Below are 26,837 nucleotides of genomic sequence, written 5' to 3'. Positions count from 1 at the left end.
ACCAGATTGTACTTACTAGAGGGTGTATTTGAGATAAGTAATGGTGTAAAGATGTTAATTTTTTCCTCTTAATTATACATTTGTTTAAATAATATATCTGCCTATTTTATTTTAAAAGACCAAAACTTTAGATCTCTACAGAAGAAGAGCCTTCTTATATTTCACAGCATTTTCTTCTCCACATTTTCTCAACTACCTACTTGGAAATACTGTATGTCACTTTTATTTAGGCGTGTATTTAGAAGGATTGTAAGGGAGCTGGTTCCATTACTCTCTTTGAATTCCAGAATCAACTCTGGTTTGCTAGTTCACATTTATTGGTAGTTGTGCTGGGTTTTTCCTAGGTATTAAAATAAATTTAGCCATTACATTAGTTTAAGCTATATTTAATTTTATATAACGTTTACTATGAGTTTTTTCTCATGGCAACCTTAGCACCAGGCAATATTCACTTCAGCACAGATGTTTTTTCTTTCTTAAACATCAACACATTTTAAACATTTTCATCCCAACACATTAAATTCATCTTTCAGTAACTGCTTAAGAATTATTACACATTGGAGCCTTTCACTAGCAGAAGGGGGTCATTTCCTAGGCAACAGATTTTAGTGGCAAAACAAGTACCATCCAACTGTACACATGTATTAAGACATACTTCATAATATTTAGAACATAAATCCTGATAAATCATTCAGGCAAATGGTGGGGGTTTCCGGCACTGAAATATTTGTAGGAAGTGTTAAAAAATGGTTGAAAACCTTTGGCCTCCTTCCTATAACTTTGGAAATCAAGAATACTTACAAAAAAAAAACCAAAACCAAAAAAACACTGGGATTTTCAGGGCTTTCCAGCATTCCAGTTGAGGAGATTGCTCCATGTTCTTTCTCCTCCTCAAATGACAAAAGAGCAATAGCTACCTCAATTTATGAGCCACACAAAAGTTGTAGCCTATCCTACACTGTCAGCAACAAGTGCTAAGTAAGGTAATTTTTCAGAAAGCCTTTTAAAAATTGTTTTAAGTTTATATATGCAACAAATGTTAGTATGAATAATGTATCACCATAAATAAGTTAATAGGAACTATACTTGTCAAAATAGATTTGAAAAATGTGTTCTACAGTGCACTGCAATTTCTTTTTAGTTGCTTGGATGTTAGTTACTAGTTAAGCTGTAAAATTCATTTCAGATCTTGCAGTGGTGTGGCAGATTGCAACGGAAGTAAAAGACTAAATGCTGTAAAAATATTTTAGAATGAAAAATCCTCAATGATGAGGAGTTTTTTCATCTGTCTTAAAGGTGAAGTGCTTCATCTTTCAAACTTAACTGCAACTTGATAACATAAAATAGAACAGTGATGTGGACTAGTAATGATGGGTTTTGCAAAGGTAAGCAAAGACACAGCAGTATATGGCTTATAAAGCAGAAAATTGCAGAATTTTTACTCTATAAAAAGCAGAAATTTTTACTCTATATTCTCCGGTTGCTTTTTAAAAGTGTAGGATCTGGCTCAGATTTGAACTTATGCTTAGAGTTAGTATGTTCATGCATAGAATTAGTTTTTGCTGTTGTCACTATAATTAATGGTGCCATTCATCAAGAATACCTTTAGGGATACAGGGAGGGCAGGTTTCCTAATCTGTGTATAGTACAGATACTTTGTACGAAGCATGAGCTTTGCAGAAATGTATTTTGGGCCTGAAGTCTGGTACCAGGAATAGCTCCACTGATACAATTGGAACCGCCCAATGTGAAATGGACAGAGATGTTGTGGAATTTATCTGTGCAAAACTTGAAACTAATGGTGATAATCTAAATTTAGCAGTCAGACCAGACTGTTAACTGATATGGATGCTGACTGCAACCGGCGTCATGGAAACGTGATAGACCATCTAATGGACCCCAGGCTCAAACCCTATGTCCTCCCATTGAAAAAAGATTAAAGAACCTGGGGTGACAGAACTGCAAAGCAAATGTGAGTAGAAGGTTTTCAGTATACGTAGCTGCTGCGTCATTCCCCTCAGATGGAGCTTTTGCTCAGAGATAAGTAAAGAGAATCTTGGATCAATACTGCATTTTGAGGGTTATGGATATACTTTTTTATGCTGTTGCCTGCCTGGATTGTGTTTGACTCAGCCACAGACTATTAGAGCCCATAAATAGAAAACTGTGAAAGTAAACCAGCTTCTTTGTGCTTGTTGGTGTTTTACTGCCTCTTTTATGGAACACAGGGACCTATTCTATTTTAGCAGCAGGATTTATTATTTGAAGATGAATATCAGATAAAGTTTACTTTTGAAAAACATAAAGCAGCATGGACTCAAGTGCTGAAGGAAACAAATTTAGATGAACTTTAAATAAACATTGTGGGGCTTGCCTTTTATGTCAGCTACAGATGTAGGTGCTTTGCAGCTGTAAAGGGCCCATGGGCACAAAGGGAGTGACTGCTGTGATCTAGTGGGTGACATCTGGAACTGGTGGCAGCAGAGCATGGTTTTCCTGGCTCTGTCACAGCTGAGCTGACTGACATTTGTCCATCCCCTTTCATGTGCCATTTTGGCATTATGGTCTTTGCCTCATCTTTTGGTCAGCTCAATTAAGCAGACAGTCAGTGCCTGCCTGGGAGAGTTCATGATGATCTTTGAGGCTTTTGGTGAGTTTGGTATCTGTTATAGCAGGGCTGCTAACATAGTTGGAGAATGTGCACTACGATAGTACAAGGGCTATTTGAGGAAGTTTTCCATACAATGTTAGATGTAGTCATCTACTCTAACAATATCCTTTAGCTGGAATATGACTGTTGCCTGGAAATACATCAGGGTTAAATGCTAGGGAGGCAGAAAAAAAGTGGTAAGCTGAAGGACAATGTTGGCAGAAGAACACAGAGGTATCAAATGGCCTTGAATAAATTTAGGCTGGAAATTCAGAGATGTTTCCTAACAATATGGTTCTGGCACAGCCTACTAGAGGTATTACAGAGGCAAAAAAGAAAAGCCAATCTTATTAAGATAGAGCTTAATTTGTTTATGTATTTGTCAAATACAGCGTGTGCAGCTGCAGAACCAAGTTTAAAAAAACAGACAAGGAAGTCCCTTTCAAGGGACTAAAGTCTCTTAGTTTATTTGAATTGTTTTTGCAGAGCCATGCCTTTATTCTTTTCCACTTTAATATTAATATTTCTTCAGCTGGAGGAGTTTCTGGAAGTAAAAATATTATCCTCAATGAAGGCTTTTCCTAGTTTTTTTCCCCACCTCTAGCATGCCTGCACTCTTATCTTTTCCCACTACACTGCAGAAGAGTGTTTTTGGCAAGTGCATTAGTAGCTTATGTAGAGAACTATTGCTTAGGAGAAAAAAATTATGTATTTTTAGATGCCTTAATACAACTTAGCAACTGGAAGTGAGCCAACATTTAACATCATTATATCTCCCAGGTTCACTCCAAGGCATTCTACAGAGTGTTTTTCAGAGATTTGGGAAGAGTGTGACATACCCCAATTGTGGCCGTCCTTCAAGTCTGTCAGATATAACTGTAGTATTGATGGGATTAATGATATTTTTAACAGGGTTAAAATCTTCCCACTTACCTAGTTGCTGGCCTGTCTCAGAAATCTGCCATGTTGTGAAGTGTTCATTCCACTGCTAGCTAGGAACTAGTATGAAGGTGGTTTTGTATGGTTTTTATAGATATAATTGACTCTAAACTACCTGTCATCTTCTATCATGTAAGGGATATCCTGCCAGAAGCAATATCTTACTATATCTGTGCTTAGAAGTAAAGAGCAGCTGGAAGATGGGCTTGTGTCTGTAAAATCTTGTGATGCACACTTTCCATCCACAGTAAATTTTGTAGATAGCTGGAGTTTGGGCTCAAAGTGCTTAAAAATACCAAGCATAAGATGTCTGCTGGAAGACTTGGGTCTCATTCTGTTTGTCTTTGCTTTGATTGTCCTGATGTAATGAATGAGACCTATCCAGATTCTAGGCCACTTAATACCTCTTTCTCCTAGATCATGCTCCTGATCTCAACTGAAGTCATTGTGCAATGTTAAGCATGGTGTTTATTTTTTTTATTGGAAGTCACAGGTTTTTTCAGCCTTTTTTGAGATGCCCAAGAAAGAATCTGACCCACCAGGTCTACAGCCTATGAAATGTATATTATTTTTTTTAGTACTGCTAGAGAACAGTAAAACATACACGTAGGTGGGGAAGATTTTAAATGCTCAATGATTTCTCTTCCTCAAAATTTAAATGTCGATGCAGCAGCTATGTTTGCATCTAGACAATAGTTACAGTGGGAAGGTGGGTCTTGAGAACAGAGTTTCTTGACACTGCAGGAACATACATTACATCCTATGTTGCTTGGCATTATCTTGCAGTGTCAACCAATATCACCAAGATGTAAATTCATTGTAGTTTTTAACAGCCAAGGCCCCACACTTCAACAAGAACCTAGAAGACAGTAGCTGGGGCTTGCTAATGCAAAGACTGCACAAATCAGGCCAGCACTTTTAAGCAAAATGGAATTTGGACAAGGAACAAAAAAGAAAAAAAGCAGAAAAGTAAATGCCTGCCAAGGAATAAGCTGCAGTCCCATGTGGTTCTCTAGCTAACTTCAGATGTAGCATTTCTTCACAGTTCAGCTCAGAGATGATGCTGAACACTCTGCTTCAGTCTTGAGACTTTGGAGAGATTGCTTGCTTATCTGCACCAGAATGGGATTTTTCCCACAGTCCTTAAGAATTACTAATACTTAGATTTGTATATATATGTCTACTTATGTTTTAGAAAATATTTTGATTTAAAGAAAGAGCTATCTTTCTTTAAGATGAAAAAAGAGCAGTGAGAAACTGCTTGATACTTCATACAAAGGTCTGAAACACCTCTGATTACCAGAATCTCTGAACTGTTGCCCTGCTTTGTTACAGAAGCCTTTAAAGATGCCATGGAGATTTAGACAATCAATATCTGTTAAAGTTAATATGTTACCGACATGCAGATTTTAGGGAGGATAAAATGCTGAGTATTTAAAATCTTCCCCACCTCTTGTGTGTTTTACTGTTTTCCAGCAGTGGTAGGAAAAAAGGCATACATTTCACAGGCTGTAGCCCCTGTACAGAGGTTAGAACCCTCCTTTTTTGGGTGTTTCAAAAAGGCTGAAAAAACACTGTGACTTCTAATAAAAGTAATAAATACCATGCTCAAGATTGCACAGTGACGTTAAGATCTTTTTAAAATGGGTGGCTCATACCAACAGACACAAGTGAGAAACTTCTGTTTCTTCTCAGGTGACACTCCATCTTCCTTTCCCTTTCAAGGTAGAATTGTCTTTGGAATGCTCCCAAAGTTTTAATTCTGAATAAAACTAATCTTTATCATAAAAATACAAGGACTGCTATTTTGCTGTTATACGTGGCTTGCCTAGAGGCTTATAAGAATTATTTCCTCCCTAAAGTGAACTGTCCTGAGCTGTGGTACTTCTTCTGAAACCTTCCAAAGAACTGATTTTCTGTTTGCAAACATTTTTTTGACAAAAAAATAAAAAAATAAAAAAATAAAATTAAAAAAATTGTTTTCAATGTTAGCTTTCTCTGTGTACTTGTACAGATGATAAAATGGATACGACAGCTTCATAAGAGTGGCAAGGGTTTCTGATTGAAACACACTGAGTTCTGCTTTACTTGGTTGATGATCTTTACTCTTCAAAGTATTCTGGATCTCAGTGTCCTTGGGCATGTGATATTTCTGCATGGATAAACTGATACTGAGCAAGCACTTTTCTTTATGCTGCTTAAGCACAACATGTTTATCTCCTCATGTTTTCCCTCACTGACTGCTTGTCAGCCAGTAAGCATTTATTTCTGATGTTGCATAGAAGTTGCCACCCTGTTTATTTATATTCAGATATCACTGTGTCCTATTATAATATACCTGCTCAAGGGCAGAACAAACTCTTGCTCTATTCCCTTTTTATTAAGTTTTATGTTTCTTTTCCAGGATTGTGCTGCCAAAGAAAGTTTGTTTTGGTTTGTGGCCAGGTAACTTCCTAATAACAGAAAGTAGTTGAGCAAGTATAACCAAGAGCAGAATTGGAACCATTATGTTTTCCTTTAAGTTTAGAAATCTGAAATGTGATTTGAGCACAACAGGATATTGTCCTGGTTTGATTTTAAAGGATTTAAGCCAGGAGACAACAAATAAATATACTTCAAGGCTGTTTTCTCCTGCAATTAGTTGTAGCACTGCCAAACTCTTTTACACACTCATCTCAAGTTTCCCATTGCATACTCTGATCTCGTTACCTGGTTCAGCCTTTCATCATTGTAACCTTATCATTTACACTTAAAACACTTGTTGACCATTCTACTACTGCCACTTCAGCTTTACATGTTTGATCTCCCTTGTTTTGGCATATATTGTGACATACATTATTTCACAACACCACTCTAAATAATCTTTAGTATACATACATATTTCTGATACTAAGTAGTTAAAAACAAGTCCTAAGACTGGTTTCTGTGTTAGTGATTCCATTAAGATCCTTGATGTTGTCAGTAGTTAAGCATAAATTGTGTCAAATCTGTAGGACTGCCTGTGTGGTTAGGTTTTTTCATGGATATGTATGTGAATATATTTGATGCCACGTGTGCTTGTTTCATCAATGACTTGATAGTAAAATGTCCTGCCAAAAAAATTATGTTTTTTCCACCACCTATTTCGATGCAGGTACCTGCAGAAGCATTGATGTTCTCTACATCTTGTCTGCTTTTTAGGCTGATGGTTTTCTAGGCTTATTCTTCCCAATTCAGCTCTGTATTTTGGATTTTTTTTTTTTTTTTTTTGCTTGAATGATCAGCTACCTAGCTTGAATTATTATTTGTATTTTTTCATGTGTTTTCCTTCCCATTCACCTTGTTCATTACAGCTTTACTACTTTGTCTGATAACAGCTACTTTTCAGAACTTCTACTTTTTCAGAATGTAATTTTAAGAGCTCTATGAAACCACACCTACTGCAGATCAATGCGGCAGCCTCTGGACTTCTTTTAAGGAGTCCAGATTTCGAGTAATAGGAAACCCAAGTTTTCTAGTGTGACCTCAGTTTATTTCTATCTGCACAGATAGAGGGAAAAAATTGAATTTAGAAGCTCTATGAAATATTTCACTAATATTCAGATACAGCAATTAAAGATGTATTGCCCTTGCTATAATTATTTCATTGAACTGACTAGTCTGAGGCTGTCCCCTTGCTGATTGAGAAAATTGCTAAAATGGAGGAGTTACTGATGCCTTCTGCTTGAGGTGTGTAAATTGTAGTTGGTATGTAGATATTTAGAAGTATCTGCAGATCTTCTCCTGCGACCTGGAATTCTTTTGTATCCCCAGCTGTTTTTTTTTTCTCATAAAATAGAGCAGCACTGATATTCCTGGGGTAAAATCCATTACCACAGTTGTAGGGTTTTGGCATTTTCAGTCTGGACTCATCTAGTAACACTCTTTGTGATGAATTTTTTTTTTTTTTGCTTGGACGATTCAGTCCTGTCCTGCCCTAGCTTACAGAACTGAATGCAGACAGAAATTCTGGTTACACTGTAGCAATATAGTAATAGCCTGCCTGCCTGTCTGGAAAACTGAACAAGTTTCAGCATCACTTCCAAAATTACTTGGATGGAAATGCGGCAAGTGTCATCAGAGTGGCTCTGGCACATCGTGTCCCACACACTGCGAATTTTATGTAAATTTGTCCTTGTGAACTTCTCTGTTGGCTCACAAAGCTAGAAAGCGTAGAGCAGCTAATGTGTGCCCAGCATCAAGAGACACACTGGGGGTACGTGCATCCTACTCTACACCATGTGTGAAAATGGTAATACCTAATGAGCTGTAAATTGCAGTGCTGGTTTCTGAAATAGAATTCCCAATGGGACATATTGTGCAGATCTCTCACAGGATTATAAAATACCTGCATTACTTGACAGTGAGAGCACTGATTAGTTGTATGGGATTACAGTGAATGGGATTAATGTTACAGATTGCATTGGAATAGACCTGATTTTGCTGTCAGACAAAATACTAATATAATTCTGTATTGCTGGCTGGGTGATATAAGGTGCCAATTAATTGTCTCTTTCCTTTTTTTTTAATTTTTCTTTTTTACTTTAGTAATATCTCTTGGCACAGTTGTGCCTTCCAGTTTACATTATAATTGAGTGGGTAACAGCATGGGCGTAAACAAATGGAAGACTATTAAGTTTGCAAATATATGGAAAGAAACATTTGATTTTCATGCAGTTAGACCTGTTGACTGCTTACAAGCAAATGCACATTTCAATTGTCATACAAAGCATTGATAAATTTTAAAGGATAAGTAAAGGCTGATGTTAAAGCTGTGAGACTGAAGTGAAAAGAGAAGTGTGCTGACAAGCAGTCTTTTCTGGTGACAGCTGTGCCCCCCTTGGTTTCTGTCCTACTTTGTCCCAAGGGACTGGAAGGCTCCTTTGGACAGGGGAGGCAGACCTGAGGGAAATCATGTAGCTGGGTATACAGCTCATCTGCTGCAATTAAGAGGGCAAAGTTTAGATCAAGCAGTTGGGTTGAGACGTTTATGGGATTAGTTGTACTTTTATATTTTCTCCAGACTACTATACTGCCAGGATTTTGACCTTTTTCCTGGGCCTCTGTGTAGGATACCAAGCCGATGAAGGTGTTTCTTTAAGTAGCTGAGCCCTACTTTGAACCCTCACTTTGTGCTTTGCACAATGCTGCAGGTGTTGAGTGAGCAAGAGTTTGTTTACATCCTCAAGTGGCTGAGCTTGCAAGCTCACAGGTACCCTTGAGCATATCCACATCCAGAAAAATATGCTGGTCATGCTGGCATGATACAGGCATTGGGAAAGCAGGAGCTTGTCAAATTACCTGTGTCTAATTAAATGGCAGGGGAAGGATTGTTGTGTCGAAAGCAGCCTTTGCTTTTGCCAGCCCTGGAAACTGCATGGGAAGACTTTTACATGAGGCTGTTACCTACGTTTGTGTTTGCCCTGCATCGTGTCCTGGCCCTGCACAAGCACTGTCACAGGCCCTGATTTAAAAAAATGAGCTAGGTTCTCTAAATCTTTTCAGAGAGGATTGTGAAGAGCCTTATGATAACAGAGTAAGTCTTCAAATAGAGGAGCCTATTCACAAAGTGCAGTCTGTCCTATCAACCAGTTCAACTGACTGCATGGAATTTCTGTTACGCTGTAAATTTGTGAGCACCATCTCCCAGGAATGGGGAAATTCCAGATCTCATGAATTGCAGAAGAAAACAGTTTGTTTAATGAACGTTGGCAATGTCTAAGAGTCACAGAAGAGAGGATTAATTTCATTACCCAAATAGATTTTGTGAATTTCAAACAAGTTCTCTGCCAACAGCATGCCACCTGCCTGAAGAGAGCTTCCAAGTAAAAGGATTTGGGATGATGAAAGTGACTTCTCTTGTCTTTTAGAAATGACAAATCTTGACCCCAAAGGAGCACTGTTTCTTATGGGCAAAGTAACAGTTCTATTTTTATGTTTTTCTTTGAACTGACATCCAGGAGCATTTATGTCTTTGATCCAATGTAATAACACATGAAAGTTATGGGATCATGTAGCTGTAGCTAGTAAGAAAATATAGTGAAATACTAAGATCTTGGTACTTCATTTGAGCTCTTTTTCTTTCTCCCTTGTAACTATTTTGGAGCAATTGGGTAGAGCCAGGGATGCAGACAAAGATCAAGCTGCTGCACAAACACCATGTTGCAGGTAATGAAGCTGATCACAGTCTGGGAAATTCAATAGAATCTCTCAGCATCCCTATTAAGTATATTACTCTTCTAGTAGGAAATTACTTCTTTCTACCAAGTCTTAGGGAAAAAATACCAGATTTGGTTGACTTCACTTGACTGTCAGTCTGGTGTTGGTTCTTTGATCTCTCCATGAATCTCACTGCAAAGTAGGTTGTATGGAGCAGCTGCTCCAGTGTCCTGTGGAACCCCTTGCTAATGGGCTGCTTCATGCTTTGCTACATGTGAAACACTGAATGCTGATGACATTTTTGGAGTCTCCTATATGGTCTTCCCCTACCTTTTGGCAGTAAAGGATGAGGTTGGGAAGCATCAGGTGAGGCTGTCACTGACACTCTACCAAGCAACTGGCAGCTGAAGTTGAGTTTCTGAATTAGAAGTGCAAAGGAGAAAAGGAAATGGGCACACCACAAAAGGACCATTGGTATGTGCAACTAAAGTGCAAGCAAAGCTTAAAACCACAGTGCAGAAAAGTAGCTCAGGGATAAAGGCTGGACTTGTTTTGGATAGTTCTGTATTACTTTGGAGTGGATTTCTCTTGTGAAATTGTGGCATGGGAATTTCAGTGTCAATAACAGTTCTCATGGGGGCAGTCCTGACTGCAAGGGTATTTTGCCAAGCATGTCATACTTAGAAGGTAATGGATGAAATGTTCAAAAGACATAGAGAAGTCAAGATCAAGCTTCCTTCCTGTTTGGAGAACAGATTTTGGAAGATGTATCAATATGGAGAGAGGCATGTAAATGCATTTACAGGCTTTCCAACAGCTCTAGCTATTTTAGGTTTTCAATTCAGATATGCTTTTAGAATTACACGAAGGAATAATTTTTAATTTATAGACAAGTGTTCGCCTACACATTCACCATTTTGAGTTACTGGCAATGTCTGTAATTAAGAATGAATTAGATGCTTTCATATTTTTCCTCAATACTTGCACTTTTATTTTGCAGACTTACCCCATTGCACAGTAAAAACTTCTTTCTGTTGCTAGTTTGGCTTGAACAAAACTTGAGCTTATCTGGGCTTTGGCAATCAAATATCCTTCAGCTGACTTTCATCACAAATTTCTTCAGTCTAGGTACTCGTGTTAATCATGAAATGCAGTGCATGAGCATCTCCCGTTCTGCGTTGGAGCTGGGTGGTTTTGACAAACTCTGCGAGTCATCCAGCTGCAGCACATTATGTGGTGGCTTCTTGGTGAGCTGTGCTGAGACAGCACTCTCCCTGCGAGCATAAGTGGATTTGCATTAAGTTCAAAATGGGAAGCTTGATTGGAATATCCTTAACTTTTATTTCTGTGTGTCTGTGCCCTGGCTGTGGGGCTTCTGTGAGGGGAGGCCGGGGCTGCCCCACGGCACTTCTGGCCCGCTCAGCCCCGCGGCCATGCTGACAGAGCCCTGGGGGAAGAGGGTTTAAGAACTGGGAAAATGCTGCTGGCAGCAAGGAATTGAGGGGGAAATGTGAGGGGAAAAATGTGAGGAGCAGCCCTGAGAGCTTTGGGGGGGTGGGGAAGAGGAGGAGCAGAACGTGGAAGCCGGGGGGCAGCAGGGCCCTGGGTAGCTGGAGGCATTCCGGCAGCACCACAGAAAAAAGGGTGAAGTGCTGAACATTGACAGTGATTACACAGTGCAGGAACAAAGGATGTGTTTTTATGTTTGTACTGTTTAGGAGTTTTAATAAGGCACTGCCTAGTGACACCATAAGAAAATTTTAATTATTCAGGTAAAATAGAGAAGAGATATTAGGGGGTGAGGGAGTGGGACAAAAAAAGTTGTGCTGGTAAACTTCAGACACAGTAGAGGAGAAGATCTTCCCTGAGTACTGTAGCTGCTGACATAGGTTTTGTTATGGTTACATCTGTGTTTGCTTTTCTCAATGTGGCTTTGCCAACACATCTAGAAGAGAGTCATCCGGAGTCGTCTTTGCATTGTACTTAGGATTTAGTAAAGGTCTTGAACAAAACATTATTGAAGTTGATGGTAGCATCTCAACAAACAGTAGTGAGCTTTGGAACAGCATCTGTCCTAGTAAGTGACACCAGATCACTTGGTGAGTGAAGAAGACGAGGCAGTTAACTTGTCAATTTTAAGTGTATAAACACAAAGTGTTCAGGTGGTTTTAGGAAAATTATGTTCCATCAAAAGAAAAAAAGATGGTAATGTCTTGTCCCTTTTTCTTTGCCTGGTGTATCTCTTTCCCTTCTTACTTTGTATCTAATCATATCTGTTAAGTCTTCCTAATATATATCTGAAGATAAAAGGCGACAGCTGTAATGGAAAGAATTGATCACAAATTATGTTTTATTGCCAGTGTCTGCAGCAAATTTGTTATATGTTTAAGAAAATATAGAACAGATCTTACCAATAAATTAAGGCCATCTCTTCTTGGATGACTGTCCACTGAGAATTGTGGCCACAGAATATCATTGACATTGGCACAAACAATCTACTCTTTTTTGGATCCAGGATACAAAGCCCCTTTGACATCTGCCATCTCTGTTCCACAGTAAAACTCTCACTGGTACAATATTGGCTGTAATTGAACTTGCAAATTACTTCACTTTCTGAAATGCTGACTGCTTAATTATGATGTGGAAAATAGCATTCTACAGCCATAAGCTAAGATAGTTTTGTAACTCAGAAATTATGAAATTATACATGTAAATAATATGTACTGTGATTTATGTAAATATCAGTGGCAATATGCAGAAGGATCACGATAGAGACCTTGTCTTACTTCATTGTGGAACTGAGCAAAGAAGCAGGATGAGCCACAAAACAGATGGAAGGGGGAAGTGCAGGCCTGAGCCTTGCTTACTTTTATCATAAATGTGTTGAAGTTCACCCAAACAAGCTTCAGGAGATTGTGCATCTCAACTCCCAGTTTAACCCACAGATTTTTCCATAGATTACTGGTCAGTCACTTCATTTACTCGTAGCTTCAGGTCTCCATCTGAAAAACTAGAATTTCAAGGCCCCCCTCAGGTATACTCTGAGGATTTAACAGATCACTTGGAGATGTCTGAATAATATGTTTATGTGAACTGACATGAGTATCTGTATAACAAAACGGAAACCTTTCTTTTTGAACACTGTGGTTTTGATGCCACAGTGTTTTTAAAGAACTGTGTGTATGAAAACAATTATATTTTATTTTACCCTGTAGCAGGAATGACAGAGTGACTATAAGCCTTCTAGACTGGCTGAAAGGAGCACACTGAACACAACACAGATACTGAAGATGACTCTGGGTGAGGCATCTCAAACATCAGAAGTTGCAAACCTCTATAACATGACATGGCTTTGCTGAATCCACACTTAGCAGATTTCCTATTCAGATCTTACCTCATTTCCTGTATGATGTTGCTTGTGTGGTATGAATGAACATCACAGACCATATCTATATTCCAGTCAACTTGATGCAGAGTGGATTTTAGTGCAAGCTAACTCCGTGATAGTGCCTGATAGTGTCTGCATTCATAATGTAGATTCATGCAGCAGATAAGTTGGTCATAAATCTTGAGTTTTGTGAAAAACCTCTGTGGTGTTTCTCTTCCTGCTTTTCTCCACCTTGTATTTTTTCTTATGAAAAGTAAAGTATGTAGGACTCCGTGAATGATTAATTTCTCTGTAACAAAGCAGCCGTGGAGCCTGAGAAGATTGCACTCAGATTACAGTCTCAAAATAGTGGATGGACTTGATGCTTTTATTTCCAGCCATCACACAATTCTTGTCGTAAGAATGAATGATAATTGTATTGTCCCTACATTTTTTGCCATGTGAATAGGTTCATTTACTGCCACCATGCTGGGCTGTGAAGAAAATGAGGCATCTGAACTTAAGGCTGTTTTATCTTTTCCTATCTTATCAAGAGCCAAATCCTAGGATATAAGCACAGATTTTAAGTAAATGCTTTACATGCTATATTGCATCATGTGGTTACAGGCTTTACAAAAATTATGCAGGGTTGCCTATTAATTTTTTGTATACTAGAAAAAAATGTGTGTATCTTTTAGGATAAAAAGAGAGAGACTCTAAAAGGAGAGAGCAGCACAGTTAGGAGTAGAATGGAAATCTTACATTTTTCAATGCCTTAGTCAAGTTGACTAAGATTTTTTTTTTTTTTTTTTTAGAGATGCTATTCAGAATATTCTAGGTAGCAGACAAAAGGTAACAAATTCTCATTATTGAGAGTCGTCGGGTGCATAGCTGCTTCAGGGTTCTTCAGAGGAATAGATCTGTGTTACCATAGGCACTAAAAGAATTAACTAAGCAGTTGAGTAAATCTGCAAGTGAAATCTAGAGAAGTAACCAAAATACCAAACAAAGAAGTATATCTCCACTTTGTTCTGTTAAACATTACCTTCAGATATAGATTATTGAATTTTTTTTTATTTTATTTTTATTTTTTCAGTCTATATGTACAAACTGACACTAACCCTAAAATCAACTTTATGCAGAAGGCTTGGCAGAGAAATTCATTTTGATGTAATAAGCACAGCTCCACAGATCAATGTTGATATTTAAACTGAAGGTAGGGCTCAGCTTTCTAATTTGCCAGCAGCATATGAAATAATCATTTATGCTGGTACTCCAGTGAGATGAATTACAAGACAAATATAAAAGTTACATAGCAAAGCTTAGTCCCCACTTGAAAGGTGGTTCATTTAGTTTGCTTTACTTTGCTTTGCAGTATGGTTGAATCAACATACACACACTGAGTCACATTTCAAAGAAGTCAAAGTCACTCATTTCTTTGTGTAGCTTTCTGTTTGCTGGTTTCTTGGTTTCCTCTGGAAAGCATGCTTTATTTTGTCCCCAGAAGACCCCTTTCCTTGATAGCCTTAGATTTATTTTCACTGTTCTTACAGCCCTCTGTAACTCTGATTCCCCCATGCCCTTGATCATCTCTAGACACTGATTATGAAATGATTTATCTTTAGTACACATAAAGGGATGTTATATTACCTGCAATTTATATGGCTGAATATGAGATAATAGTAACAAAAGAATAAATGAATAATCAGAGGTAGGCCAGTCTGATGATTATGTGGTCTCTCACACACATCTTTTGCTAGTGTATATTGAACATAACATCTGTATGTTGCAAAATCTGTACCCAAAATTAATTGGTGTTTTCCGTGGATCTGTGTTTCTCTCAGGACAGATATCAGTGGATGGATTTATGCGATACCTGAGTGGAGAAGAAAACGGCGTGGTCCCACCTGAGAAACTGGATTTAAATGAAGATATGTCTCAGCCACTGTCACACTATTTCATCAATTCCTCACACAACACCTACCTCACAGGTACAGTGTTGGAGAGATATGATTTTTTTATTTTATAAAAATTCATAAAATGTTTTCAGAGATGCCATAGAGTAAAAGCATCAGTAGTAAATGATAATGGAGCTTGGTCTTTAGGAAAGCAAGGGTAGCACTTGGCTGTTGTTAGAGCTGCTGCACACACACATCAAATATACTTTTATTAACAGGTAAGCAATCATTTCGTTGCTCAGGTTAGGTCTGTTCTGAAGCCCAGTGAAGACCCAGCTATGTTTCCCTCTGTTTGGATAGGATTGCAGCTTAAGGTCCTTATTTGGGAAGGAGAGGGTACAATTAACTTTCCATGACAATCAAGGATAGCCAAACAAGTGTGTGAAGCAGAACATGGGAAACATCACTGTAGCTAATAAATTTGACCCTAAACTTTACATCTGACAGTTTGTTGAGCTCCATGAAATTTGCTTTGATTCAGAGATTAGAGAGGGCCCAGCATGGCACATAGCTTTCTGACAGTCCATTCATATCTACAAGCAATAGAAATCTGATCTCTATCCATATCTTATGTCTTTGCTGAAATTTGTAGGTGATGACATGTTTTTAAAAGGCTGAGTACCCAGGAGTTCCTGCTAATTTGAGTAAGGTTTAATGAGTCTGAGCTCTGGTTTTTGCACAGCAAAGTCAACAATCCTTCAGATTCTGAAGAAACTAAGATAGTTTAGGAGCCCAGCTTTTGGCACTCATTTCCTAACCTATGGTGCTGTTAACTTGTGAGAAAATAATTGTAAATTTACTATTTAATTTATGTAGGAACAAATATTTTTACAATCAGATGTGCAGAAGGATTTCTGTCTTACAGGATTTGATATTTGCTTTGTCTTGTCTTGTTTTCTAGCGACTTAGTATTATGTTAAAAAAAAAAAAGAAATGCTAGAGTACATGTAAAAATGTGGCTCATGCAGAATGTGGGCTTTTTACTGTTACTAACAGACTTGCCTTAACTGACCAAGTTCTTCAAAATGCCAGTATGCAAAAACCTAAACAAAACCATGCAGTGGTGATGCCCAGTTTAAACAGACCATGTGGTAGTTACTTTCATCTGGTTTGTGTTGGTTATAGCACTTTGTACAGCACCTTCTAGTGCTGTCATAAAGCGAAGGAACTGTCATTGTTTCCATTAGACACCATTTTTTAGAGGTTTATATCTTGGCTGTGAAATGTGTTTTGTGCTAAAGCTTGTCATACAGGAATTCAGCTTGACAGCTATTTTGTTTTTCTGAATTAAAAGAAATGAAAATCAGTGTGGCCACTTTTAGTCTATGATTCCATTACACAGAAATTTATGCTCTTTGCAAGAGTGCGGTCGTGTCCAAAGCAAAAGCAATTCTTAATTATGATATTTTGCAGGCCTCTTACCTCCAGTATGGACTTTGTTCTGTCAGTGAGGATTAAAATTCACTTAAGCCAAATGCTGCAGCAGCATCCAGATTCTCTGGATGAAAACATTAAACCTGTTGTACAAATGTAGGAAGCGTAAGCCCACCAGGAGGACAGACAGTGCAGTTTAGAGTTGGTCTGAAGAGATGCAACCCTTCTCTTCCCTCTAGCAGCATGAATTTATAGGTAGTAGCATGGATTTTTATCAGGGCTGATCAGGAGTTATTCTAAGGGTCTAAAAGCACAGAAGCCAATGAACAAAGAGTTAAAGGTGGGAATTCATGGTCAGTCCAACCTACTCCAAATTTTTTTTAACTGCACCACAAATGATCCAACATTTAATTTTTTTAGAAGAAAATTAGTTTACCTTGAAACTTTCGAAATTCACTTTGACTTGTATGTGAAAACACTGCAGATCATCTCAGGTTTCATCTACAGGTTTCTTTGCCAGCATTTCCAAACTATTTCAGAAACTACATTTGGAAGTATTATCCTCGTTCTTAATTTTGCATAATATTATACATAATGGGGACATCCCAGATGACTGGAAGTTGGCGAATGTCACGCCAATCCACAAAAAGGGCCGGAAGGAGAACCCGGAAAACTACAGGCCCGTCAGCCTGACCTCAGTGCCTGGCAGGGTCATGGAACAGATCATCCTCAGTGCAATCACACAGCACCTGCAGGATGGGCAAGGGATCAGACCCAGCCAGCACGGGTTTAGGAAGGGCAGGTCCTGCCTGACCAACCTGATCTCCTTTTATGATCAGGTGACCCGACTGGTGGATGAGGGGAGGGCTGTGGATGTGGTCTACCTGGACTTCAGCAAGGCCTTTGACACCGTCTCCCACAGCATTCTCTTGGAAAAGCTGTCAGCCCGCAGCTTCGACAGTAGCACCCTGTGCTGGGTTAGGAACTGGCTGGAGGGCCGGGCCCAGAGAGTGGTGGTGAACGGTGTTGCATCAAAATGGCGGCCGGTCACCAGTGGTGTCCCCCAGGAATCAATGTTGGGCCCAGTTCTGTTCAATATCTTCATTGATGATCTAGATGAGGGGATTGAGTCCATCATCAGCAAATTCGCAGACGACACTAAGCTGGGGGGAAGTGTCGATCAGCTGGAAGGCAGGAGGGCTCTGCAGAGGGACCTGGACAGACTGGAGAGTTGGGCTGATTCCAACGGGATGAGGTTCCACAAGGCCAAGTGCCAGGTCCTGCACTTTGGCCACAACAACCCCATGGGGAGCTCCAGGCTGGGGACAGAGTGGTTGGAGAGCAGCCAGGCAGAAAGGGACCTTGGAGTTTGGATTGACAGAAAGCTGAACATGAGCCATCAGTGTGCCCAGGTAGCCAAGAAGGCCAATGGCATCCTGGCCTGTATCAGGAACAGCGTGGCCAGCAGGTCCAAGGAAGTGATTCTGCCCCTGTACTCAGCACTGGTGAGGCCACACCTCGAGTACTGTGTCCAGTTCTGGGCCCCCCAGTTCAGGAAGGAGATTGAGGTCCTGGAGGACCTCCCGAAGGAGGGCAACCAGGCTGGTGAAAGGACTCCAGCACAAGTCCTATGAGGAGAGGCTGAGGGAGCTGGGGCTGTTCAGCCTGGAGAAGAGGAGGCTCAGAGGAGACCTCATCACTCTTTACAACTCCCTGAAAGGAGGGTGTAGCCAGGTGGGGGTTGGTCTCTTTTCCCAGGCAACTCTCAGCAAGACAAGAGGGCACGGTTTTAAGTTGTGCCGGGGGAGCTTTAGGTTGGACATTAGAAAGAATTTCTTTACCAAGAGGGTGATCAAGCATTGGAATGGGCTGCCCAGGGGAGTAGTGGATGTAGTGAAATGAGGCAACCAGGTGCCACTAATTGCCAGGGAGTGAGCATGAGCTTGTGTCAAGTCCACCTGTGCCTGATTAGGGCAGGCCCCCACTGTGCATGAGCAGGACCAGGGGGCCAATAAAAGGTGAGACCTGAAGCACAGGCTCAGCTCAGTCCTGAGCATGCTTGCAGAGAGGTCAGTCGCTCTTGGAGCACCGCAGTACCTTCAGTGTGCCACTAGAGCTCATCGCCCTCAGGATGAGGCTCTGAGGAGTCTTGAACCCGTGACCTCTGCATTGCGGTACTGCGTGCTAGTCGGCTGCGCCAGTCAAGCCTCACCCTATAGGCGATGAGCGCTAGTGGCGCAATGAAGGTAGTGCAGTGCTGAAAGAAGCTACAAGTGGATTCTCCATCCCTGGAGATATTTAAAAAGAGACTGGATGTGGCACTCAGTGCCATGGTCTGGTAACTGCAGCGGTAGTGGATCAAGGGTTGGACTTGATGATCTCTGAGGTCCTTTCCAACCCAGCCAATTCTGTGATTCTATGATTCCTGACTTAGTAAATTGGAGGTAGCAAATAAAAGTAAATTCAGGGAATAGTGCAAAATAAGTTTGAATCTGTTTCAAATCCCATTAAATGTGTGTGGCAGCTGGCAAAAAGTGGGATTAATGATTTTTTATCTGCATATTAGAAAACCTGACAGTCTTAAACTTTGCTCTGGGGCTAGACCTCATACAGGAACCATGTTGCCCTTTGCTTTCTTCCAACAAGGAGTTAATAAAATAGTAAAATTAATGTTGGCAAACAGTATTTTTTCCCAGGAAGAATTGGAAGGGTCTGCCCAAGTGCTCATGACTTTTGAAGGGAAGCTTTGGTAGCACTTCTGCCCTGATTGAAACTGTGAAGTAAAGCTAAAGCTATATAACTAGCTAGTAATAACTAGTACTGTAATAGTTAGGAGAATAAGAAAACTATTTAGTCCAGCAATACTTCATGATTACTCTGCTTAATGTCCTACTAATTATCTCTCCCTTTGTTAACTTTTTAAACCCAGAAAAAGCATGCAGAAATAAACAATATTATAACATAAAAAGAAACATTTGCACACTCTGAATTTAGTTTTAATTACCCTGTTCATTTTCCTACCCTTTAGTACAAACCCTTGGCAGTACATCAAGTCCTGATTATTTATTTAGAAGTGTTACTGCTTTATTTTTCTTAGGGAAATACAATTTTTAAGAACAAAGGTAAAAATCCATGAGGAAAGCAGGGATATATAGTGAACCTAGGCTAGCTTAAAGAAATGTTATATTTTGGAAACTTTTTTTTTACTGTGTGTCTCATCTTTTTTCTCAGTGGTATCACATTTATTTATTTACTTCTTTGAACCCTTAATGTGCAGCCCTGCTTTTTTTCTGTTTTCTCATCATTGCTACTTCAGGGTATTGCTGTTTTCACAGCAGGAGGTGACTTTGCAGCATTTCTCTCAGCAGCATCCAAAGTCAAAGACAAATGATTACCTGTCATTGTCAGCATTGCATGCTTTGGTGGCCATGCAACTTGCTGTTATAGATGTGAAATGCAAAATATGAAAATCACAAGCCTTTAATACACGTTTTGTCTTTGGCTAAAAGGAAAAATAATAGCAGCAATATCAGTTTAGTGTGCATAGCCCACGTGGGACTATCGTGTTAACCCTCAGTGACTGCTTCCATGCTATAATGTCCTGTACTTTCTGTTGCTTCTAGAAAAGTATCTCATGAGGAGCATGTTCTCTTCTTCTTTACTGCTACTGTGGCCTCAGTTTTTCTGTTCTCTGTGATACCTCAGTTCTGACTGTTATTGCTTATTATCTGCATTCAACACTTCTTTGAAGCCTTTTTCACTTTCAAGGCCTCCAAAACGATGTCTTCCATGTCCAAGATGATAGCATTTTATAGAAGGGAAGGAAAGCTGAGTAGCGCCAGCTCTGAGTGTAGGTTCTTCATACCACCAGGAGCAGACACAGCTAAGTTATTTGAAGAATATTGAAATATGAGATAACATTGTTTTCAGAAACTTCTTCTTTAAGGATGAAAAAAATGGTGTGGAGGATTGGGTAACATCTCTTAACTCCAGTAGCAACATTTGATCTTCAAGTTGATGAAATCTGTAAGACAATGATATGGAGAATCTGGTAGCAGGAGAGGGGTTCTTTAAAATAAGTCCCTATGGGCTGGTCCCTCTTCCTCACTGCAGCTGAAAAGACGAGGCTGGCCATGTGTGTGGGTCCCACTCTGTCTTGAGTGGGACCCACATCTAGGATGAGGGTTACCCCATGCACCCTGTGCTGCACAGTGTCTGTCATGCAGCCTGGCTGCAGCACGGGAGCTGCCCCAACACTTGTGGTGGCTGAACTGAAATGCAAACTGGGTGGCTGGCCAACCCCAGCCCTCCTGGCATAGGCAATAATTGCATCTTCTGCTTGGGTGGTCCTAAATCAATCCTGACAGCAAGTGTATTCCTGCTGCTGGCTGGAGCAAACCTGACCACATGTCCTGCTTTGGTCCAATGTAAGGTGTTAAAAAAAAAAACCAACCATAAGGTGAGACCCTTATTTTGACTTGCATACAGGCAGTAGCAGAATATGTCACAGTGTGGGGTCTAATTCACATGTCCTGTACGTGGCAAAATACCTCAGAAGGAAAATAAATTCAGATAAATGTACTGTGCTTAAAAAAAACTTCAGCACCAGCACCTTCTGTTGCTGCTGGAGTCAAGAGCCAGACTCCCAGCAGCTTGAGTTTGCATGGTACAAACTACACCGTGTGATCCAGAGCACTGACTGTTTTTCCAAGACTTGCCTGAAAAGAGAATGTTTAGCAGCTCATGTCTGTGCAGGGCAAAAGGAACATATAGGCACTTCTTCATCTCCAGAGAAGGTGGTGCCACAGGTGGGCAAGGGGGTAGAAACAGCTTCTTTTTCTAGACTAGTGAAGAGTCAGGTGACTCCAAATACCTGGATCCAAATATCCCCCACTCTTAGGAGGATAATTCCATCTAAAATTCAAACCAGGTTTTAAGTTCATGTATTACAAATAGCTTAAACTTGGAAAACAGTGATGAGTGAACCCAACTCAGATTCACTTCCTGAGAAATGAGCAGCCTAAAGTTACAGAAGTCCAGAGCTGATCTATATAAGGAAGCATGGGTCATACCCTCAATGTATATCAAATAGCATGGGATCATTCTGCTAAATGTCCTGTCCTGCATGATTTGGCCCATTATATTTTATAGAAAAACTATTTTTTGTCAAAATCTGTTTCTTCTTATCCAGTATAAGGTGACAGAATACAAATATTATGGTATTACTTCAGATGTTTTTTGTACTATAGAAGGGGATATATAACTCACTTTCCACTATTGAAGTATTATCAGTACTTTAGATATTAAAAATATCATACTGAATGTATTTCTCTTAGTGTCAGTGTTAGCACATTTTAGAATGTGCTTTTGAATGGATAGTTTGGGGTAGATGCAAATACACAACAAAAGCTTATAAATAATATAGGGAAAAAAAACTTTGAGGGAAAATTTCTAATATTCCAAATTTCTGAAAAATAATCTATTGAGACTCTTAAAATATTTGCTAGCATTTTGCACTCAGACTGTGGGAGTGTTTCTGAAGATTGAATGTTTTGGAGGTTGAATATCCTCTTATCCTTAGCAGGAATCCTTCCAAAACATCTGAGCCTTATTAATAAGGCAGTGCAGAAAAGTGTCATATGGCAAGCAATGCATGTCATGATTTACTTAAGCACTTTTGAAGATTAAGGAACTTGTAGTTGGTAAGGCATAGCAATAATAAAGGCCAGTAGTCTCTCAGGAAGTATAGTAGAGTTAGTTAATCATAAGATAGTTTGTTAATCAAAAATCAATGTGCTCCAAGGGAAAAGAAAGACAACGTGAAAAAAGTTTTCTAAGTGAAGGTAGCTCTTTAAGCAGCAGAGTTCAGTGGATCCATATAATGAGAGCCAAGTTTTCATGAGCAGATGCTTAGGGATCAATACATGTGTGTCACTGTATCCTGATCCATGCCTGTGCTTGTTTGCTTCCTGCAAAGAAAAAGACCCATTGATTACCTGGCTAAATTCTTCTGTTATTAAAATTTATTTCCTATTGGTCCCAGCAGGAGCTGAGAAATATTAAGAATTTCAACAGAAGTAATATTAATACTTTGTAGGGTGTTTATGATTGCTCCAGGTCATATATCAGATGCAAAAGGTGAATAGGACTTTTCAAATAGAAGAGGTTTTCTTGTACAGTTTTTAGTGGAAGTTAAAAACACAGAGAATGTGGAAAATGCTATTTAGTGAAACAAACCAAGACATGATGTTCCAGCATAAAACCCAAACACAGAACCCCAGAGACAATAAAATGGGGAGTAAAGTAATCTGCATTATATTATATTCCAGTCTGGATGGAGTTTTTACATGTCCCCCATCATATAAAAGCAAAGAATCTGTAGCATGAATGAACTCACTGGCCCCTTAAAAAGCAAGTGAATGCCCTTCAAGAAATACAGGAAGGTCTTCTCAGGAAATTTTCTAGAAAGTATGAAACTGCATCCTTTTTCACATCTAAAACAAGCACTAAGCCATTCCTCTATAATCCTTACTTCTCTGCTCAAGAAATTTGTATCCATATGACTGAAATAAAACCTGTTGCATCAGGTGAAGGCAACCTGGCTAGATTTCTTTATTGGTTGGCGTAATTTTTTTATGTTGGGTTTTTTTTTGGGGGGGTAGGGGACTTAATACTTCCTGAGTTTGGGAAAAGCTGTATTTTCCCTGGTTATTTTAGAATTATTTCATGTCATTGTTGGAAACTTATTGTTTGATTCAGTTTCTCCCTACATAATGCAGTATGATTGGGCCATGGCCAATTGTATGAGATTCAACAAGGCCAAGCATCAGTTCCTGCACTTGAGTCACAACAATCCCATGCAATTCTATAGGTTTGGGGAAGAGTGGATGGAAAGCTACCCAGAAGAAAAGGGTCTGGGGATGTTGGCTGGTACTGGCTAAATATTATTCATCAGTGTACCCAGCATCCTGGTGGCCCACAGCATCCTGGCTTGTATAAGTAATGAGTAGGGCAGTGACTGTCAGCACTGGTGAGGCTGCATCTGGAATACTGTGTTCATTTTTGGATTCCTCACTAAAAGAAAGACTTAGAGATGCTGGAGCATTTCTAAAGAAGCTGGTGAAGGGTCTGGAGAACAAGTCTTATGAGGAACACCTGAGGGAACTGTGGTTGTTTAGCCTGGAAAAAAGGACACTGAGGAGACCTTATCACTCCCTACAACCACCTGAAAGGAGGTTGGAGTGAGATAGGGATTGGTCTCTTCTCCTTGGTAACAAGCAACAGGACAAGAGGAAATGGCCTGAAGTTGTCCCAGGGGTTATTTAGACTAAGATATTAGAGAAAGCTTCTTTAGTGAAGGGGTAATTAAATACTGGAACAGGCTGACTAGGGAGGTGTTGAATCACCACCTCTGAAGGTCTTTAGAAGATGTGTAGATGTGGTTTAGCACTAGAATCAGTAGAGTTAGGTTAAAGTTGGACTCAATGATCTTAAAGGTCTTTTCCATCCAGAATGATTCTGTGATTCTGTGATCAGATTAGGAAATTTACCTGACCATCTCTATGCAGTGACTAGTGTATTATTTGTTGATTTGAGACCAATGATAGCATTGGGGTACCTAAATTTCACATTGCTTGTCAAAGGGTAACAAAGTCTTTTGGAGATAAGTGATTTTCTTTTTATTCTTATTTATTCAATTGTCTCTGTTAGAATTTTTAAAAATTGGCTTCATTTCAGTTATTTACTTGTAGCAGTTTAACTGAGGGCAGGATCCAAACCGTGAGACTGTCTCTGCCTGAGTCATTTACATTATGTTCTTCGCCTTTCTGTGTGCCTTTCAGTTACTTCTCTCAGACAAGGGTAAAAGATGGTGTCAACTCTGATTATTGTTAGATTATTTGTATTTATTCCTGAGGCCCAAAATTACATCCCTTTCTTCTGCTCTTGTGTTGTTGCAGCTGGACAGCTGGCGGGTAACTCATCAGTGGAGATGTATCGGCAAGTGCTTTTGTCAGGCTGCCGCTGTGTGGAGCTGGACTGCTGGAAAGGGAGAACAGCTGAAGAAGAGCCAGTCATTACACATGGATTCACTATGACAACAGAAATATCCTTCAAGGTATGATAGTACCAGCAGACTGGTGTAGATGGCTTTAGCTGGCAGTTTCTTTTGTGGAAAATGCGTCACAAGGGCATCACTAGAATATTACTGCAAAGGTAGAAGGGAAGAGGAATATGAGGGCAAAAAGATACTGTAAGAGGTGATTTTGGAGCAAATGCAGATTCATTGGAAGAGAAGAGCTGCAGTATTTGAACTTTAAACAGAAAGAGGTCTCGGTTTATGCCTTTTTCCATGGCAGTTGGAGGAAAAGGGATTATGTGGTGTGATAGTCTGTGCCATCTGGGGACTGGGCCCCGTGCCCAGGTCTATACTTCTGTGCATGTCTCTGCAGCAAACCTCACAAAGAGGAAGAAAGAGAGTAAACCACAGTCAGGGCTGAAAGACTAGGTATCACCACTATGCATTACCACCACAACTAGTTTTACACAGTGAGAATGGGATCTGTGGATGAATCTGGAACCAGGACGATAGGCAGGAAAGACTGGTTTGTGTTAGAGCTCCATGGTGTGCAGCAAGGAGGAGAGCTGGGATGAAGGGCACTAGGATTTGAACAGCAATGAGCTGTGTGTCAGTAAACTCTTTTTCTCTTCTCTGCCCAGGAAATTAGAGTGGGAGAACAAAGTACTGAACTGAGGTAGAGAACAGCAGCTGTTGTGGAAGGAAATCTCTAAAGCCTTTAAATTCCTACAGACAGAAAACAGGCTATTCATGCCCATTTAGGCAGGTCCCATCCACAGGAACCAATCACTCATTAGATGAACTATTTAAAAAAAGAATAACTGTGTGTGCAATGTTTCCCATATCCTTGATTCTTGGAATTAGATCTGAAGCACTGGTGGATGAAAAAGAAAAATTATTATCTTTGGGGAGCATGATGTGCCATTTGTGCCATTCGAACCCTAAACCTGTCATTTGTATTTCTCAATGTCATCTGCCTTTTCTGTTTGCTATAATAAAAGGTAGATACTGTACCATTAGCAATAACCTTAAGTTGTTATCTTCCTGTTATTCTTAGAGATGTTTTTGATCCGAGGTGCTGGAGGAGCAGGATGGAAGTGTTTTCCCATTCTATTGGGATTGGTAATCATCATAGTTAATAATAATAAATCAAGTGTGAAGAAATGATTCTTGTTCATCTGAGACATGAACTGGCCTTGGAAGCACGTTTCTAGACTTACCTGTGTGCAAGAAGATGCAGAAAAATATTCATTGCTGAATTGGTTTATGTTACAGGTGCTAGCTGTGACTTCAGGAGTCTAAGGCCAGATTAGATGGGGGTTTGAGGAACGTGGTCTAGTGGGAGGTTGGAACTATATGATCTTTAAGGTCCCTTCCAACACAAACTCTTCTACAATTCAAAGCTACAGTTTTGAAGCATGTCCCCCACACCTGAAGCATGAGTTGTTGGGGTGGGGTTTTTTTTTGCCTTCTAGTGCCTTCTTTTTGGAAAAGAAAGCATACAAGCCACACAGACAAAACTCCACATTTCACTTGCACCAGAACACTCCTTTCTTTTTTTTTTTTTAAATTTGTTTTCTCTAACTCTTCACTAATTGAGTTAATCACAGGAAAATGTAAAACACAGCCTTCTTTCCTGTCTTTATTAACTTTACAGTTATGTTTATCTGAAGCCATTTATGCTTGTACACATAGTTTGATTGCTAGAAATCCTTTAATTAAGGAAAATAGCTCTCAACTCCTTTGGTCATGAATAAGAATTTAAAGTTAATCTGATTCTTAAATGGATCATTAGCAGGAATCTGGATTATCCCTGGTTATTCAGATATTCAACCATAGGCATTGTGTTTACAGGAGAGATATTAGAAGGGATTTTAAATCTATTCAGGAATGCTTACATCTGTCTCTTCTGGGCAAAGACTTTTTCCCTGTACAGAGAAACCCAAAGATATAGCAACGGCTGGTTTCTTTTTAGCACTAGAAGTGTGCTGCTTGGATGAGGAGAAGCAAAACAATAGTGAAATAATGTGTGAGAAGGGTGTGAATCAATTCAGAATGACCACCGTGTCTTGAATGCTGAATCATTTAATGCTTTTGGCATAACCATGGTACACAATACCTCTGTTAACTATCAGTTTTTGCTGCCTCAGATAGGCTTTCTGAAGTACAGAGACAGAAACAAGGAATCTTATGTTGCAGGGATTTTCATGTTTTTTTGTTTGGTTGTTTTTTACCTTGTTTCATGACATGGGAACTAATAAGTTTCAAGTTGTGAGCTGCTGCCAGGGTAACGTC

The 26,837-nt window shown here is 39.6% G+C and overlaps 1 protein-coding gene across 2 annotated transcripts in view; it reads left to right on the top strand.

Annotated features, from left to right (window-relative positions):
* The window catches only part of PLCB1 (phospholipase C beta 1), a 399,975-nt gene that overhangs the window by 262,546 nt on the left and 110,592 nt on the right, over window positions 1-26,837 (top strand). For both annotated transcript variants that reach the window (XM_030448781.1, XM_030448782.1), the window contains exons 10-11: window positions 14,978-15,124; window positions 24,424-24,581. In XM_030448781.1, coding sequence (XP_030304641.1) covers window positions 14,978-15,124; window positions 24,424-24,581 — 305 coding nt within the window. The remainder of the gene's footprint in view (window positions 1-14,977; window positions 15,125-24,423; window positions 24,582-26,837) is intronic.

This window comes from Calypte anna, chromosome 3, assembly GCF_003957555.1.
Source record: "Calypte anna isolate BGI_N300 chromosome 3, bCalAnn1_v1.p, whole genome shotgun sequence".
Taxonomy (NCBI): Eukaryota; Metazoa; Chordata; class Aves; order Apodiformes; family Trochilidae; genus Calypte; species Calypte anna.
Note: the sequence above shows the minus strand (reverse complement) of the source record. Positions and strands in the feature narration are given on the sequence as shown.